The sequence below is a fragment of the Grampus griseus genome (genome assembly GCF_964374135.1).
Source record: "Grampus griseus genome assembly, chromosome: 9".
NCBI lineage: Eukaryota > Metazoa > Chordata > Mammalia > Artiodactyla > Delphinidae > Grampus > Grampus griseus.
Genome location: NC_139003.1, coordinates 78,686,936 through 78,705,560, shown reverse-complemented (window position 1 = coordinate 78,705,560; position 18,625 = coordinate 78,686,936). Strand labels below are relative to the sequence as shown.

The following is an 18,625-nucleotide window of genomic DNA, read 5'->3' as shown; positions in this document are numbered from 1 at the left end:
CATTCATCTGCTGATGGACATTTAGGCTGTTTCCCTATCTTAGCTATTGTGAATATTGTTGCAATGAACCTGAAGGATATCATGCTAGGTAAAATAAGCCAGGCACAGAAGGGCAAATGCTACATGATTCCAGATATGTGAGGAATCTAAAACAGTCAAACTCACAGAATCAGAGAACAGAATGGTGGTTGTCAGGAGTTGGAGGTGGGGAAAATGGGGAGTTGCTGCTCAATGGGTATAAAGTTTCAGTTACACAAGATGAGTAAGTTCTAGCGATCAGCTGCACAACACTGTGCCTGTAGTTAACAGTACAGAATTGTGCACTTAAAAAGTTGTTAGGAGAGCAGATCTTGTGTTAAGTATTCTTACCACAGTAAAAAAAAAACTAACAAAAAAACGCACATGGGACAGCATCCTACCAATGAGGATGCTACAGTATTGGTACACTATGAGACTAATATTGATGTCACTAGGAAGGTCGTATGTTATTGACGGTTATGACAACAAATTTACTAGTTGTGTGATGATGGGTAGATAGTTGACTCTCTCTGAGACATAGTTCCCTAAAATGAAAAATGGAGATAACACCTTCATCACAGGGTTATAAATACAAAATGCTATAATAGTCATAAAACCATCAAATATGTCAACGATGAGTCATGAATAGTAATAAAATTAATGAAAAAATCATGGAGAGTAGTTACAGCAGGATAGAAATGGGGCAGAATAACAAGGGGATAAATTGGATACATCATCTGCATAAAAATTTCACAAAATCAGTAAAAGCTATAACATAGTAATGAAATTAATATTAAAGCATGGATATTTTTCATTTAAAAATTACTATTTCTAAGTATAATATATCTTGTTTCTTTTTGTTTAGTTATTTGTGTTTTATTTTTATTTTTTAAACAAAGTGTGTTTGAATTGCTTTCACATATGCATTACACAAAATAGCATTCTCTGGATTTACAAGTGTGGAGAAACCATGTTTTTGTTATACACTGTGGGTGAGAAATTCGCATAACTTTGCATATGGTAGCTTAATGTTTTATGCACAGTATAAATTCAGCTTATTTGTAGACTTAGCAGTGAAAATTGAATGTGCGTAAGCCACAGTATGCTACAAAACATGTTTATCTAATTGTCCCCAGACAACTGGGAAACCATCTTTTCATTGGGGAGTTTAAAGAGTATCATCATGTCAGTGTATGTCATCTAGTGGTTTATGAAATTTAGATGTAATTTTCTTATTGTTTGTTATGAGAACTTTTAACAGTACTCAGTATCTTTCCCTCACTATCAGTCCAGGTTCTCAGCATGTGACACTACTCAACTTTTGCCACAGTCTCAAAATGGATGTACCTGTATGTCTTTTTTCCCCTCCACACACACATTTACACCAAAAACATGTTTCAGAACCAATCATAGCAATACCAGTAGTTTCTTCCTAAAATCTTGTATAGCTCTTGGCTAGCTTCCCTAAACTCAACTTGATCCTAATTTTCCAGCCTCATTTTTGAAAATCAGTGTACTAGATGCACACTGGGGTATCTGCCATTTCGCCATTGGACTTTAATGTCTCTGTTTTCCTCTTCTATCCTTCTAGGCTTACATAACGGATCCTCCACAACCATCAATACTTCACCTATTTTTCAAAACTCAGCTTAAATGTGATGGCCTTTCTTCACTTCATCAAGTGTTCCCTTATTTACAGTCATCACCTTGTTCAAACTAGGCACACATTAAGTATTTTTGGAATATAAAATAAATACATGAGAAAATCTCTGACTTAATACCCTAAATCAGAATTAGTGATTTTTTTTTTTTTGCGGTACGCAGGCCTCTCACTGTTGTGGCCTCTCCCGTTGCAGAGCACAGGCTCCGGACACGCAGGCTCAGCGGCCATGGCTCATGGGCCTAGCTGCTCTGCGGCATGCGGGATCTTCCCGGACCAGGGCACGAACCCGTGTCCCCTGCATCGGCAGGCAGACTCTCAACCACTGCGCCACTAGGGAAGCCCAGAATTAGTGATTTTAACCCTTTTCTCGCTCTGTGCCAGGCTGGTACTTCCTTTTAAAGGAGCGGGTTCTCCACTCAGACGTAAACCAATGAATAGCATGATTGCCTCAGGCCCATTATAAAATACCTATGAAACCCTTAATTTTTCATCAGTACAGTGAGGATGTGAAGAGTGCCTACCTCATCAGATTTTGTGAACACTGAGTAAGGTAATACATTCAAAGCAGCCAGTACAGAGTATAATTATTGCTTAGTAAATACTAGCTGTTTGGAGTATAGTTGTTATTATTACTGATGTTTCATCATGTTGAAGTTACATATTTATGTACACGTTAAATCTTTGAGGGCAGACATTTGTGTTTATGTTCCTCACCATTACTGTTAGAACCTTGCTTAGGAAAAATGTTTCTTATATTTTTATTAAAGTCCATTTTACCTCTATTGAATATAAATTGCTTCTGAATACAAATTGCCTCCAAGATCACTTGGGCATTGATTGTAGCAGTTGAACAGAATTGTAGCTACAAAGCTGAAGAGCCCTAGATATAAACGTTAAGCCTCCATTATCTCCTAGTATTCCCCCAAATCTATTTAATAAATAAAACCTTTATTCCAGAACTTCTGGTTTTCTCATTATGTCTTTCCTTTTCACTTCAGTGCTATGCTCATCACCTCACGCTGATTCACAGCACCAGCCTTTGCTCTTTCTATTTCCCCAGCTCGCATCACGTCCAAATTGACTACATGTGGTAAGCCTGGAGCAGCTGAGAGCCATGAGGAACCTAGACCAGAGGCCATTACACTAGAGCAAGGGGAGTGTCCTCAGATGTGAAAAACAGGTGACACTATCTGCTTAAAAGCTACCACAAGTTATCTTCTTAGTGTGCCACCAGTTAACTTACATAGCATATTTTCTAGTAGTAACTAAATTTATAAAATTATAAAGCTAAATATAGGTTCTTCCTGATTAAAATTAAGTACCAACAAAACTAGAAAGCAAATACAATTGAAATTAGCAATAGCAAAGCAATGGGACAATAATATCTTTGTGTATCTTGAAAAGTAAATACCTTCTTACAATATGAACGTGGTTCTAGTGACCAGAAGCTAGTCTTTGAAGCTAGCAGTTCTACCTTCCTTTGTGCTCTGGGGTAATTTACTTTTCTCTTTTTGAACCACAGCAAGATCTTCCTTCACAAAGCCCACTCTGACCCCATTTTGGCCTTTACTTGGCAGGAAGACAGTGTTTGCATATCAACTCAACCTTTGCTTCCTTCTTATTAGCCCAAGAATATTAAAGGTATATCCTTGGCACTCACATGCTTATAAGCTTTAAGCAAACAAGAGCACTAAAATCTTAAGATTTTACATGATTATGAGGTAGTTATCCAAATAATTTGGAATGGACTTGTATCATTTCCTCAGGTTATCATCAAAGTGAACAATCATGATTTAAAACAAATCTACAAGATAGCTTGCTGAGGCCTATTTGAAACACACTCCAAGAGGAGGTAAACATATTCTGATTTGTGGAAATTCAGTCTAAATTTATCTTGGTATTTTCCCCAAGTTTCAAATATATTAAACTAATGCCTTCCTTCTCACCTATATATCCAGGCTGTATTTCCACTACCTTAAACTTTGGTTCCAAATGAAGTAATTTAGGCAAGAAGACAAAGAGATAAAGGAAGAAAAACAGAACTAGAGTTCAAGGGCAAAGAAAGGGTCACGAAGAGGAAGAACAAAAGAGAAGAGGAAAACAGCCCAAACAGGTGAGCAGGCAATGGGGTTTAGCACTACTCTTTGTGTTTTTTGAAAAATATAATATTGATAACAAATTAGTTTTTATAAACAGAAACTTCCTTTTAAAATAGATTATATAGGGAATGAGTGCAAAGCAATCAATCAAAAAGGGCACAGTAAGAGAAAAATTTAAGTTGGAGTACACACCTCCAGTGACAGATTAGCTCCAAGAAATATAAAGTCTTTGATCCAAACTAGCTACTAGTAGTTATGAAGAAAAGAAAAATATATATTGGTCAATGTGCTGTTTATGATTTAGTCCTTATGTCTGTATTGTGAATGAAGATGTCACTCAGAAATTGAGTACTACGGATAACACAGTCTTTTAATAAGTAATTGAGAATGACATCACTGCACCGATACGGCCTTAAGAAAACTGTTTAATTTTGTTCAAATTCTTTTTCTGGCACTAGTTGAACCAGATCTGACAAAACATGAAACTAAATACTCTGAAAGTTAAAAACTGAATGCTAACATTTCTATTTTTTCTGTCATTGTGAGATAGTGATGAAATACTATGAGGGGGGAAAAAAGAAAACGTTTTACAATTGAGCCAAATAAGTGTAGAGGGTAAAAGTGTATTAATCTCATAACTATGGTGTTTTCATACCCTATATTTAGAGCAAACCAGTCAAAATATAAAATGGTGATTTGAAATCTTTTAAATTGGGTATAGGAGAAGCTGGTTTGGATTTTTGGTTCTCTCTCTCTTTCACCATTTGTGATTTTTTTTTTTTTCCCTAAACTTGTTTCTAATCATAACTTAGGTCCCTCTACTGCCTCACTTGGCCACTAGTTCTGTTGATTTTGAGAAACAGCCTCACTGATAATATCTAGAGTTTAGAATGTGAATAGCTCACAAGAAATATATTGCTGAGCTGTTAAGGTCAAAGAATTTATGAACTGTGATCCTTTTTCTCAAATACAAACAGCAAAGCATTTTAAAATTTCATCTGCAATATAAACGGTGGTATTGTTTATTCAGCATGGTAACTTGTATGGTCCACCTTCCAACATGATTCAAGTATTGAAAGATTAGGGAAGAAAAACCTGGAAACCATAATGGTCTTGCTCTAACCACGCTTGGCTCAGTTTGAGAGTGCAAATGAGGGACACACTGCCTCTGGTGGAAATGATGAAGCGAGAAGAAATCACCAAGGAATCCTGACTTTTCCCAACTAACCTACTAACATAAGTGGGAAAAGTCAGACTCCAAGACATGATCTAAGAAAGATGGAATGATGTAACCAACCCCCAAACAACGCCTCATTGCTTTACCAAGATATCTGAATTTCTTAGCTTTAGCATTTCCTCTTAGAAATAAACTTGGACTCTATTGGACTCAATGACATAACACACTGAGAGAGATAACTCAATTAGAGAAAGTTAGATTAGATGTATAAATTAGTCGACAGAGCACTAGCTACCACTTAAGTAGTATTTGGACCTGGAGACTGTTACTAAGAGCATGTGATTCAAAGTTTTACATGAAAGCAAACTCTTATTCTTGGTGGAAGAGAAGAACCAGACAAAACATTTTATTTTACATCTTGATATATTAGTTGTCATTGCAGAAATGACCTTAGAGATAGCCATTAAGCTTCATTGCATTTCTTAATGTCCCTTTGGTTCTATCATAAATTGAGATCATGACATTATGAGAGTATTTATAGAGTTAATATTTTCCAGCTCTCATCTGGGTCCATCTTTCTTTAGATTTCCTTCGCAGTACGAGGAGGAGGCCCGTTTAGGATGTGAGAAAACATCCAGACACTTCTTCGAAAAGCTATCCTCCTCCTAAATTCATACATTTTTTTTATTAACAGATGTAAATTTGAAAGGGAAATACCATATACTATAAGCCTTTTGGGAATATTCTGTCTCGTAAGGATGACTTACACTTTTCATTTGAATGGCATGGATGCTGAAAGCTTAAACACAAAACTCATCTGTACTCTAGCTCTGAATCATTCCTTCCGTGAACTCTGCATGCATTTTAATAATAAACACACACATGCGTATGGAGCATGTGACCTCACTGGGAGTTATCTGCAATGTCAAGTACTACTGGAGGATAACCAAGAATTGACTGACACATCTTATAGAACTGGAGTTAATTAATAGGTCTACCAATTCCCAATTGTACTACAGGAAACACAAACACAAAATCTGCTTAATACAGCAATAAATGACATACCGTGTGTGGTCATAAGGCATTCACTATACAGCAAGAGTAGTTTTGGAATACAGTATTCAGGAGTTTAAATATCGCTATTAAAATGCTAGAAGAGCAAAATTGGGTCTATTTTCATAATTAGAAGACTAAACAAGGTTTTTTCTTTTTTTTTTGCAAACTGTTCATGATTATTTAAAAGGAATTGCTATTTCCTCGTATAAGATCTGAAGCTATTAAATGATAAAGGAAGTCTTGCTTTGTTTCAAAAGTGATGTCTTTTGTGGCATCCAGCCATCTGGAATGGTAAGTCCATAATTTCTAACAATGAATTTCAACAATCTTGGGGACTCAATGTAAGACAAAGAGTTATTTTAAAGGAAGAGCACTGCAAAGAAAAAACTGGATGTTAAAATGTCCATGAATTCATGATAAAAGCAAAAAGTCCTTTTTTGTATGATAAAATTATTTGTAATATGTAAAGCCTGGACAGAAGTTTAAAAAGTAAACTATTTCACTATTTTATGTAGAATGGGGCAGGAACAGCAAAGTATACATGCTACTTTTCAACCAGAATATAGGAGAAAGATTTGTCTTGGTTCTTTCTGAAAATCCATCCTTGTAAATAAAAGTCACTAAATTCAAACTTCATGAGACCTTATGAACTCTTATCCAACAATCCTGGCCTCAGTCCTGATTATTATTTTATTTCTTATTCTTCCAATCTTTCCATTACCAGCATTATTTTCCTAACGGCATGAAGCACATATTGTCTCTTTTTTCTCAACTTCAAAAACAGCATAACTGTTTAAATCCGAGTGTAGTATTTTTAGTACCAATACAGATCAATTTAAAGCAGATTCTCTCTTAAGGCAGCTTAAGCATTGAAAATTAAATTTTATGTTGTCTAGACAAGTCATCGTGATAATATCTTTTCCAGAATTTCCTAGATTGACTGTCTAGACTGCTCCAAATTCCCCCAGGTAATTGCATAATCATTTTCCCTCTGACCCCCTAAACAGTCTGGAACAGTATCTCCCCATGTATAGTTGCCATGCAAATCAAGATCACTGAGCTTCTGAAGGAGGACTTCTCTCAAAGGTTCTGAGTTTTAGGATTTCAGGAAAATACTTGTACGTCAATATCCCACCTTAAGGAGATGGGAAGGAGGAAACGGCCTCCTCCATTTTCCTGGGTAAATGGCCTGGCTCCAGAAGCTGTACCTCTGCATCTCCCCACCCATCCATAAAGCAGCAATAAAGTAGTTGATGAGATGAGAAGGAAGGAACTTTGCTAAAGAGCAACTTCAAAAAGAAAAAACACAAAACAAAACTACATTTTGGGGAAAATGGTAAAAATACAGGAACAATATATGATATTTTAATTTAAACGACCACCAAGATCATCTAAGCTTCAAATTTAAAAATGGAGGAAATTAAGCTAAGTACAGAATGACCTGGCAACAATGAGAGCCCAGTGCAGTAACATACAACCTCTGATGAATGAGGTACATTTAACAGCAAGGTGGTAACTATCACCATAAACCCTGAAACCGCTTTCAGCCTGAGATACACATTTCTATTTTAAAAATGATAATCCACATTTTTTTCAGTATCTACCTATTAGACAACATTAAACTCTTACAACAACTGTATGAGGTAGAGACCATTCTCATTACCACTTTCTAGAGTAGAAACAAAGACACAAAGAAAGTTAGTAGCTTGCTCCTTATCAAGCATCCAGTACTGAAGTGAGGTTGGACCAAAGCCCTGCAGTGTGAGGCCAGGTGACCTGCCTTTAACAATGATGGGATTAGAACTCCCTGAGTTTCTACAGCAAAAAATGTCAGTGGGTCACGCCCTGCTGGGAGGGTTGGAAAGCAGTTGGAGGTAATAAGTCAAGTTCTCATTTAAAACATATGGACACTGAGAATCGCAGAGGTTTGTTTTGTTTTTACATATTATGAGACAGAGTCTCAGAGAGGTTAAGTAATTTTTCCAGTGCTCCACAGCTAGTAAGTTGCCGAACATGATCAGAAGTCAGATCTGTCCCTAAAGCCTGTATCTTTTCTACCAACCTGTGCTTGGAGCTCAGCTGTCCGGACCCCACTGTCTTACACAGCATGGTGCCTGGCAGATGTAAAAAGTGCAATACAACATGGGGAAGGTTCTCCAGAGCTGTCTCCAGTAAACAGAGAAGTGAGACCCAATTTTAGGGTGCCTGACTATAGGAAATAGCTGAGAAGGAAAGAAAAAGGGAGAGATTTATCCAGAAGTTACTGAAAAGTTAAGTATGCAAAGTCTCCAGGACCGTGTGCAGGAAATTATTCCTAATTTCATCCATATGAAACAAGTAATTTAAGTGGAACTGCCCTTCCTTAAAGTTAATTTTTACTTAAAACTCTTGGGTATGTCAGCAAGAACAGTATGCATACTTGTAAAGGAAGGAAGAAGGATGCAGTGGGAGAAGAGGCTGATGAGGGCAACTGTCTACGCCGGTGAGACCCTGGTAAAGGGGTTTTTTTTGTTTGTTTTTTGCGGTACATGGGCCTCTCACTGTTGTGGCCCCTCCCGCTGCGAAGCACAGGCTCCGGATGCGCAGGCTCAGCGGCCACGGCTCACGGGCACAGCCGCTCCGCAGCATGTGGGATCCTCCCGGACCGGGGCACGAACCCGCGTCCGCTGCATCGGCAGGCGGACTCTCAACCACTGTGCCACCAGGGAAGCCCCGTAAAGGGTTTTTATCTTCCCAGGATCATCAGGAAAGTCATAATAATTGTGTTCAGTCTAGAAACCACATAGCCTCGAAGGTGCCTTCTTATACAAAGAAGGCACAACACAAACTGTTTTGATTTCTAAGTCTTTGGGTTGAAAGAACATATTTGTAACACTTTTGTACCCATTAAGAACATATAAAGAAAGGCTCTAGAGTTTAAGTTATAAAGAAGTGGCTAACATGTAAATTATATTTTATCTTTAGGATTCCAGAAATATTCTGGGAACAAATTCTTTATCTGTTGAGTATTTCTGAATTCCAATCTGAAAGAAAATTTTGTCACAAATGATTTTCTCACCACATGAACACTTTTGTTCTTCTTAGGATTTTGTGCCAAAAATAATAAAAAGGCTTATAATTTAAGGCTATTGATAAATCCAATTCATGGAACTGCTTTCCTACTAGTAACTTTTCCTTTAAATACATCCCTAATTGCAAGTTGTACTTAAATTTCCCTAACTTTAATTTCCTCACTAAATTTTCTCACTAAAACGTCTTGTAGGAGTAAGAGACAAACATTTCTTTTTCCTTTTTTATACTGACAAAATAATAGCCCAAAATATAAAAACAAAGCCTAGCTAAGCAAGAACATAAATGTGAGTAATTTAGCTCAAACATGAGATCAGATCACTGTGCACATGTATGGCATCCTTTCTTAATCTCTGGGCAGAAGAAAACAACTGCGGTGGCAGACACTTCTGGCTAAGGATGGAAATGGAGGGGAAAAGCTGGCAATATACAAATGAAGGAGAAAACAGTACACATTCAGCCTGCTGACATCTGCTGCACATGCAAAATGGATTGGACTCTGTAATCCAGAGCGAAAGCAAATGCTTCCTCCCTTCCTCCTGTTCCACAGTTATTGTTGAGTGATGGTCTCATTCTTTTTGCATTCACAGATTAAAATTAATAACAGCATCTGAATTCAAAGTAGGTCCCAATGAATAGCAACTAGAAGCTAAATGAACTGAAGAAATTAGTAATGAAGCATTTGAATAGGAAGGGGTCATGGACGAACACCGTTTTTTAAAAGCCAGCTTTACCTCAGGATGATGTCCAATTTCAACGTAGGTGCAAATTGGATGAAAAGCCCCCGTTCCACAGGCGTACAAGTGAGTCTGATTATAAGCCTTAAGCACCTTGATGAAATTAGCACATTCTTTCTGTAAAACAAAAGGAAAACCAGTGAGCTCTAGTGGTCAGCATGGCTGAAGTATCCTCTAGGGTGCTAGGCATGTTTGAACAGATTTCTTTTGTGTCCTCTCACATCATTTTTAGGGCTTATTATTCTATTGTTTGCTCACATTATTACATGAAATACAGAAGGTGTCTGCTTGCATTATTACATGAAATACAGAAGTTCTTATTTGGGGGGGGCAAAATATAATATTCTCTTTAATGTTTTTATTAAAACTATAATTTATACAAAAGTGGAATAAAGTTATAGATAACTGATTATCATATGTGACTTTTCTAGAAATGAGGGAAACAGCAAATTATATGGTTAATGAATGAATTATTTAAATCATAACAATGGTGAAAATTTCAGAAGCCAGCTCTGAGTTTAATTTTGGAAAATCAAAAATAAAAGGTAATACAACCTTCTATTAAATATGAATTTGAAACATCATTAGTAACTCATAATGATGGGTGACTGACTTTGAACTTCAGTAGTGCTTCTTACTAGTGAGCTTTATAGACCCTAAGAAGACAAAACCACCTTCTCTTGAAAAAGTCGTTTAACCCCCAAAGACAATTTGGGTATAAGATGAGATAGAGAAGGTGTTAGAGTCTGCAATGTCTACAGGCTGAAGGGTCTTTATTAGAGTGGCTATAATTAATAAATATTTTCATGCAGTTCACGTACATCCTAAACCCATACGTAGATCCCCTGCCCAATGAGTCATGGATCCCCCAGGTAAAAAACAGCTACTTATAAGAGAGAATTATAGTCATATCTTATTATTATTTATAGAAGTTTAGACATTCGTGCCATTTTATTACTCAAATAAAATGTCACCTAAGAGATAAATGGACAGAGCTCTTTATATTTTTTCTATATACTCCATTATATCTATAGATCCTGTGAAAGAAAATGTTCTACAAACAAATAGGAATCTTAGCCTTTTGTTCCTGTTAAGGAAAGATTTAGGGGAAAAAAATCAGACAGTCAAAATATAAACTAGATAATTTTATTGCCAAAGAAATCCAGAGCAGAAAAGACATGATTTTTGCCAACTATTTTTAAATAGGTGAGTCCATATCAATACTGTAAAAATAAAACAATGAAAAGAGAAATTCAAACTATCAGAATATTTTCAAATAAAATGTTATGGTCTATTAACCATACAGAAAATCTTAAAAATTAAATACATATAAGTAGAAAATATGAGTTTGTCATGGAATATACAATACCCATTTTTTAATATCCAATTGAGTATTCATATGGTAAATAATAATTACATTGAAAATTATTGTTATTGATCATAGACTTTCTTATACACAGTTTTGTGTTTTTGCCTATTAAACATTTATAAATAAGAGCCAAATATGTAACTAAAAATGCAGATAAAGATCAAAAGCAGACTATAGTGCAAGTAATGCTGGCAAACATAACAGTGGATTGGCTTTGTCCTTGCGCCTCTATGTGTGTAACACTCCCAAAGTCACTCTGTACAACCTATGACTCTTCAGGTGAAAGCTCAGAATACATTTAGACTTATGTAGTCCATTGGTGTTTATAACTGAGGTGTTAGAATTATTTAAGTACATTTCCACATGACACTTGTATTCTGTGATTGTAGCTGATGATTTTGGTATTAACTTTATTGCCTCCATAAAATAAAGAGCAGACCAAATCTGAGAAGAATAATTGTTATTTAAATTCAAATACTTGCTTTCCATCATCACTGATTTTTCTAGGATGACATCTGAGAATGACCTATAAACATATCATCCCAAAGGTGAATCAGATCTTTTTAAGGAAAAATATGAAACTTGCCAGTTACGACTCCTCATGCTTCCTTATTATATGCTGAGTAGTTTAGGGGAGCAACTAAAATACACATCTAATTTCTCCCACTGTTTTGCTACTTAGATCCTGAATCCTTCTTTTGTCTGGCAAGGCATTATAACATAGAAAATTAAGCACTGAAATCAACTGATTTTGCAACTTTCTATGAAGAAAAATTTCCTAGCTTAAAGAGTACATGCATCTTATCCATGTACCACTTTGAACACGGTACATCTTAGACATAACCTTAGATAAGCTCAGATATAACCTAACTTCCAAGACTTTTAGTCACAAACTCCCCATTCTGTAGCAGTTTCTCCTCCTTCCCCAAGAGGATAGGGCATGGATCCTTGGGCAGAGGAAAGAGGCTGTGGATAGGGAAACACCTGATAAACTCATTTACAAATAAGACATTTATGAGTCTTACCCAAAGGACTTAACCTTGTACTCTTAAGAAAATGCAGTCCTTTGCAAATAAGTCATTTTCAGGAAAATGTTTTATGACACCTCTTTCTTTGAAACATGTAGGTGGTCACATACTCTGCTTTTACATAAAGACAGCTATCCATGACAGTGGACTCAATATTATAGCATTCAAGATTATAAACAACCAGTTCCAGCACCATATGTTGAAATTAAGAAACTGGATGTGCACACACATATTGGTAAGCAAACGAATATTCTAATAAAGAGCAGTGGCACACCCAGATGGATGTATTGTTCATTTTAGAAAAGAACAGGGTTTTAGTTTGCCCACAGTCATACCTATAAAGATATGCAGGGAATTTAAAATACAAACCCAGTTTCTCTAATCTCATTACTAACACCTCAGGGCATCCTAGAAATTTGAGAATAGACCCTAGTTCTCTGCAATAAAGGAAAAAAAAGGAAGGGAATATTTCATGAGCGCAGATACTTGTGCATACAAATGAAGGCTATGTCACTTCTGCAACTGTTATGAATTCTAAGATTATAGAATCTGTGGGTTCTTATCTCATAGATTGGGTAACTGATTAGCAATAATTATTGACTGAAAAATTCTCAGGATTCTTGAGAACTAGGGAACTGAGCCACACTGAATATCCTAATTTTATTTTGTTCTCTATTAACTGTCAAAGAAGCACCACTCTGATATGACAACTATTCCTCTGCAGAGCTGCTGGAAAAAATCACAGGACTATAGTTGTGAAACCTGGCAAAGAGTTCTACTGAGAATGTTGATAAAGATTCTATCTGCCCTACAAAGCAGCTAGACCCAGCCTACTAGCCTGAGGCCTGGAATGATTTTCCCAGTGAACTTTCCCAGGTGGCAGCAGGTTGTACTGTCTCTGTGCCTGGGGGCTAGCTCAACATTATTTTGAAGTGAAGGTTGATGCAAATAGAATGGGGAGAAATTTCTGGGGTTTAGAGAGTATGTTAAGACACCTGAACTGAAACAAAGAAATTGAATGAAATACTTTCAAAATTGGTTTAAAATAGCTGCAAGGAAACTCATCAATAACAACTTAGGAAGAAACAGTGAATTAAAAGAACTGCACAGAGAAGAACCCAAAACTTGAAAGAGACATTGTGAGTAATGACTGTTCTTTAAATAGAAAACCTACATAAAAGAGTATCAATCCCTGTCATTCATTTGCCTTCATTCTCCAGCTTGTTGCTGCCAAGGTTTTTGAGTGTTCCAAAACGGGATATTCATTTTATTTGGAAGCAGCCTGGACATTCCTCTAAAAAAAAAAGGAAGCATGGCAGAAAAAGGAAACACACTTCACACATTTCTGCTCTAGGGAGACAGAAGAAGAGTGTTTCTGACCTTTTCTTGAACCGTGACGATTCTTAAAACTCAGAATGTAATGTACTTTTTGGCATTCAACTACTGCACTGCTTTGCTCAGCACTAGTGGATTTACAACGTAATAAAGAGAATGTAATCAGTTCAAAATGAATTCATTTTTCAAACCTGGATCCTTTTTGGAATTTAAGTTGATACACACACAAGTTTAGCCACGAGTTGGCTTCCCGAGAGTCAGGCAACCATACTGAGCTCTTATTTTACTGAAATGTACTCCAGAACAACAGCATTATAAATTGTTAACTTAGCCTAGTAGTAAAAGTAAAGGCAGTTATAAACCAGCAAACCCAAGGCCACACATGAAGCCCAATGATTCATCATCCTTAGTGACAAACCATTTATACTTATTTTTTAAGAGTTTCTAGTGCCTTCAGGTCAAATGTAGAGAGGAATTACACACAGAGATATTAGCCTGGAAAAATAACTTAGAAAGAAAATGTCTACCCTCAGAAAAGGATATAGAAGCCAAATGCACAGTGATTCAAAAACAAACATCACAAATATGCAGCACTGATTAGAGTGTGTTACAAAGACTTTTCCCGGACAGTTACAAAAATAAAGTCCATCCATCTGTCAAAACAACTGCTCCATGCATGAAAATTAAAACAGAATAGAGGTGTTTTTAACTAACTTCTGATAATTACACTTTCTATAAAAGAATGTAATTTACCTCCAATTCCAATTACCTCCTTGCATGTTCTTAAATTATGGATGGAACAGTGAAATTTTACTCTAAATAAAAGAAGAGAAAAGAGGAGAGAAGGCCGTGAAGATGAACAATCTATATTTAAATATATTCAGTTCATGATTAAATCAAACAACTTGTTCTAGTTCAAATATAAATCAGCTCAACATTAATGGATATAGTACAACATTGCCTCAGGTCAGTGAACACTCATTTAAAAAGGAAAAAAGTCTCTATCCCATCAGCAATTTATGTTGAAATATTTTAATGTATAATGTAGCAGCTGGGAAAGCAAAGGAAGCCTTTTCCTATCAAAGTGGGCGGATACATTTCTGCATGAAAATCCATTAATAAGCTTAATTCCTGAAGTTAATCTGTTGACTTTCTTTTTCTCTGGTCAATTTATTTGGCAAGCTGGCTGAATATGAGAATCTTCGTGCCAAAGCAGTAATCCGTGAGATTGTTCCCGTCAATCACTTCATCCCTCTCTGTATTTAAGCTGTTCCATGCTTACCTAGCAATAAGGTTTTGTCTTTTTTTCTTTTAACACTGTGCTATTACAGCTGTGATCAGATCATCCATAATCATGTCTTCCTAATACCTCAGCATTCACTAAAGGATGTTAGAAATCTCTTCTTCAAAGAGGCATGTCTAATAGAACTAAGACTTAACTGTGTCCTATTTATAGTCTTAGCCATCTAATGTTGAATTTGTGACTTGGAACTTTTTAATATCCACCTGATGAAATAGTGAGTAGCCTGTTCTGTCCATCTGGGGAGACATTTTCCCCTTCCTTTTTAAGAAGAATGATGGCATAATCAAACCAATGGACCTTTCCACTTCAATGTTTTGTTTTGTTTTGATTTCAGAGAATTTTTTTTAAACATACTGATTCAACTAGAACAACTAAGATGGCATTACTCCATGGCTAGTTATTTAAGTGTCTGAGTCTATTCATATTAATTGAACTATAACATCTTCAAATCCATGACAATTAGAAAAGAAATTCTAACTTGGTTTCAATGATGTGATAGACTAAATGAAGACTCCTGCCCAAGGATACCAAAACATTTTACCTGAATGCTCATTTCAATTAAGTATCCCATTTGACTCGTTTTTCACCTCTGGATTGACTATCTGTTTTGAAGTTCTAGAAATACTGATTAAGATTCTATAAACATTTTTCTTTCAAATTATTTGAAACCTTCAAACTTGGTCAAAATTATATTATGCCTAAGCACTACAGACCATGGTATTAGCAAAAGTTAGCCAATGTGATTCTCTTCTACTATTTAAAGGAGCTTTGAGCAATTTCACTTTGAAATGTCATATGGACCAGAGAAGCTGATAATGTCTACTTTTGGCTTATATTTTATTTTACATTGTGCTATCGATCTAATTATTACATTTGTACCACTCACTGGAGTTATTTGATTGTGGGTGGTCCATACAATATGTACTTAGCATAACCTTTCTTCATCTCATATTCAAATGAATGCAAAAAATTGTAAAATACTATGCGAAACCAACCTGAATATTTTTTCCTGCCAAACCAGAACTATTATGTAGTCAAAAACCTTACTCTGATTTCAATAATGACATTCTGTGGTTTCCAATATTACGCAAGGTTGTTGAATACTTAGTGCTCATGCCTTAAGGCAACTAAGTCAATGGTTTACACCAAGTAGGTAGATTTACAATCTAAAGAGATTTATTGTGGACAGAATTAGCTGGCATATTAATTCTAACATATATGCATTTATCATGAATGAATTTAATACTCAAATAAGGGAGATGAATTGCATCTTTAATCACCTATGAGATGTAGCTTTAAGGAAGGAGAAAAAAAATGAAATCCAGATTTTAGAGGAATGCTATTTTTTTTTTTTTTGTGGTACGCGGGCCTCTCACTGTTGTGGCCTCTCCCGTCGCGAAGCACAGGCTCCGGACGCGCAGGCTCAGCGGCCATGGCTCACGGGCCCAGCTGCTCCGCGGCATGTGGGATCTTCCCGGACCGGGGCACGAACCCGTGTCCCCTGCCTCGGCAGGCGGAGTCTCAACCACTGTGCCACCAGGGAAGCCCTAGAGGAATGCTTTCTTAAAATTCATATATACCTCTTTTCTACCCTCTGCCTTGTCTAATATCAAAAGTAAAAAACTTTTGAAATCCTTAATGTCTAAAGTACTAATTAATAATATAAAATATTCTACATATATTCTAATAAATGGAGGCTCTTTAACCATTTACAATAATCCATTTAGACATATACTCCATATTTATAATATATGTGGATTATACACACATTTATATGTATATATATTATGTATATACATACATAATTTTAAAAATAATTTCTGAATACAGTTAAAAGTTTAAACTTTAGAATTAAAAAATTTGTTTATATTTATAATATTTAATGAAAATGTTACTTATTCTTAGGTATGTATTTACATTTGAAAAGGTATTCTTGAAGAATTTAAGAAAAACATAGAATAAAAGTAATAAAATCAAAATGAAAAAAATAGAAATAACATGAAGGTAGTTACCTATACTAATCTGATGCTTTAAAAGTCAGTCAGACAGGGGTTAGAATTATTAAAGCATCATTTTCCATTTGCTACGTGACTACAAGAAAGTTATTTAGGACTTCTGAGCCTCAGTTTCTTCAACTAAAATTGGTATTAATGACATATCTGTGTAAAGTACATAGTATGATGCCTAGCACTTATTAACGGAAGAGTAACATCTTATTCTTTAAATAATCAATCATCCATTTGTTGGTTAGAATATTTTCATGTCCGCTTAACTCTCACACCATTCCACACACCGTGCCATGACTTGGGCAAGAAGTCTATTATGAATTGTTCATTTCTTCTTAAGTACAGTTAAAAGAGGTTAAACCCATAATTGGTGGTAATGAGAGGTGGATTTAATAAAATTGGTTTTGAATATTAATCTGTGCTCATTCCCGTTACAAAGGTGAGTTATATTTTGTTCATTAGAATTTTCATAAAATTCCAGTCCTCCAACAGTAAGGACTATCAATTATAAACTTATAATCACTCTTTTTATCAAAGTGGTAGGTGGTATGAATCATTGTCACAGTCAAACAGCAAATACAGCAATTGTTTCTCAATAGCTGTGGCAGAACTGTGGTGTGTCACTTAGGTAAGCTGGGACTACACCCTTTGAAAGGAAATGTGTATCTTATAACCAAAAAGGAGTTACATAAATTAGTTAATAAAAGAAACGATTTAGAATAATACCTAATATACATAGTGAGCTTCAATAGATGTTAGCTATCCTTATTACTAGTATTCTTTGAATATTGAATTTAAATGTTATCAGTTTGCCTGTTATTTACCTCCAAGCAGAAATAAACATACACACATGAATGCACATGAAAACTGGAATGCTCATTTCTGTGACATTTAATAAGAAGTCTTTCACTTGCTCTCATCAGGAATCAGTTGTCTATATACCTGAAGTATCATCAAATTTCATCATGGAATCATACTTAAAAATGAATAAAGTGACCATAGTCTTTCATTTGTGAGGTCATCTAGGGTGCCCACAAAAACTTATAATCAATATTATCAGGAACAGTAAAGGGTCTATGATTCTGCTCTACTTGTAAGATAACGAGCTACCCTGACACAGTTTTGCAGATGCTGGCAGAAGATATACAGCTCCTGAATCAGAGATAAATGACTTTATTGTTTACAGAAATATCAGTAGTCAAAGTATCAGCATTTCTCATGCCAGTTACCCAAGCTCCAATTCCCACTGGGCAGTGAGAAGAGGGCCAAGTGACACCTGCACATGCAGTGAGGTGCATTACAGCAGAGGAACTCTGGGTTGAGGGAACCTGAACACTTTATACTAGGCATAAGCATCCTGGCCATTACATTTTAAGGAAGATGTTATGTTCATTGTACCTGCAGGTGAGCATAACTTGCCCTTTGCTCTGAGGGAGACACTGTCTCTACTTCTCAAGGTTATTTTAAAAGTATCCTTTTGCTTAAGAGTTCCTCTGTTCATCAGATGTGCAGAAGTGTGAGAGATCTATGAAAAATTATCTCCCAACAATTAAACATCAGGGTTTCGAGATTTAATGAAACCTTATGATTTTTATAGAATCAGAGGTAATTCTAATTATCCATTTAGAGTTTTAACATGCCTTGAAGTCCCTAAAATAAAATTTAAAAAATTAAGTTGATATCAACTTTGACCTTTGAAAAAGTAAATGAAATTCAAGGACTAACATGCATTTTAGACTGTACTGCAACTTCAGATGAATGTGTA

The 18,625-nt window shown here is 35.8% G+C and overlaps 1 protein-coding gene across 1 annotated transcript in view; it reads right to left on the bottom strand.

Annotated features, from left to right (window-relative positions):
• Positions 1 to 18,625, bottom strand: part of SEMA3A (semaphorin 3A) — a gene marked incomplete at its 3' end in the record, with an annotated part of 231,758 nt that overhangs the window by 142,218 nt on the left and 70,915 nt on the right. The window contains exon 4 of the mRNA XM_082662278.1: positions 9,817 to 9,936. Coding sequence (XP_082518404.1) covers positions 9,817 to 9,936 — 120 coding nt within the window. The remainder of the gene's footprint in view (positions 1 to 9,816; positions 9,937 to 18,625) is intronic.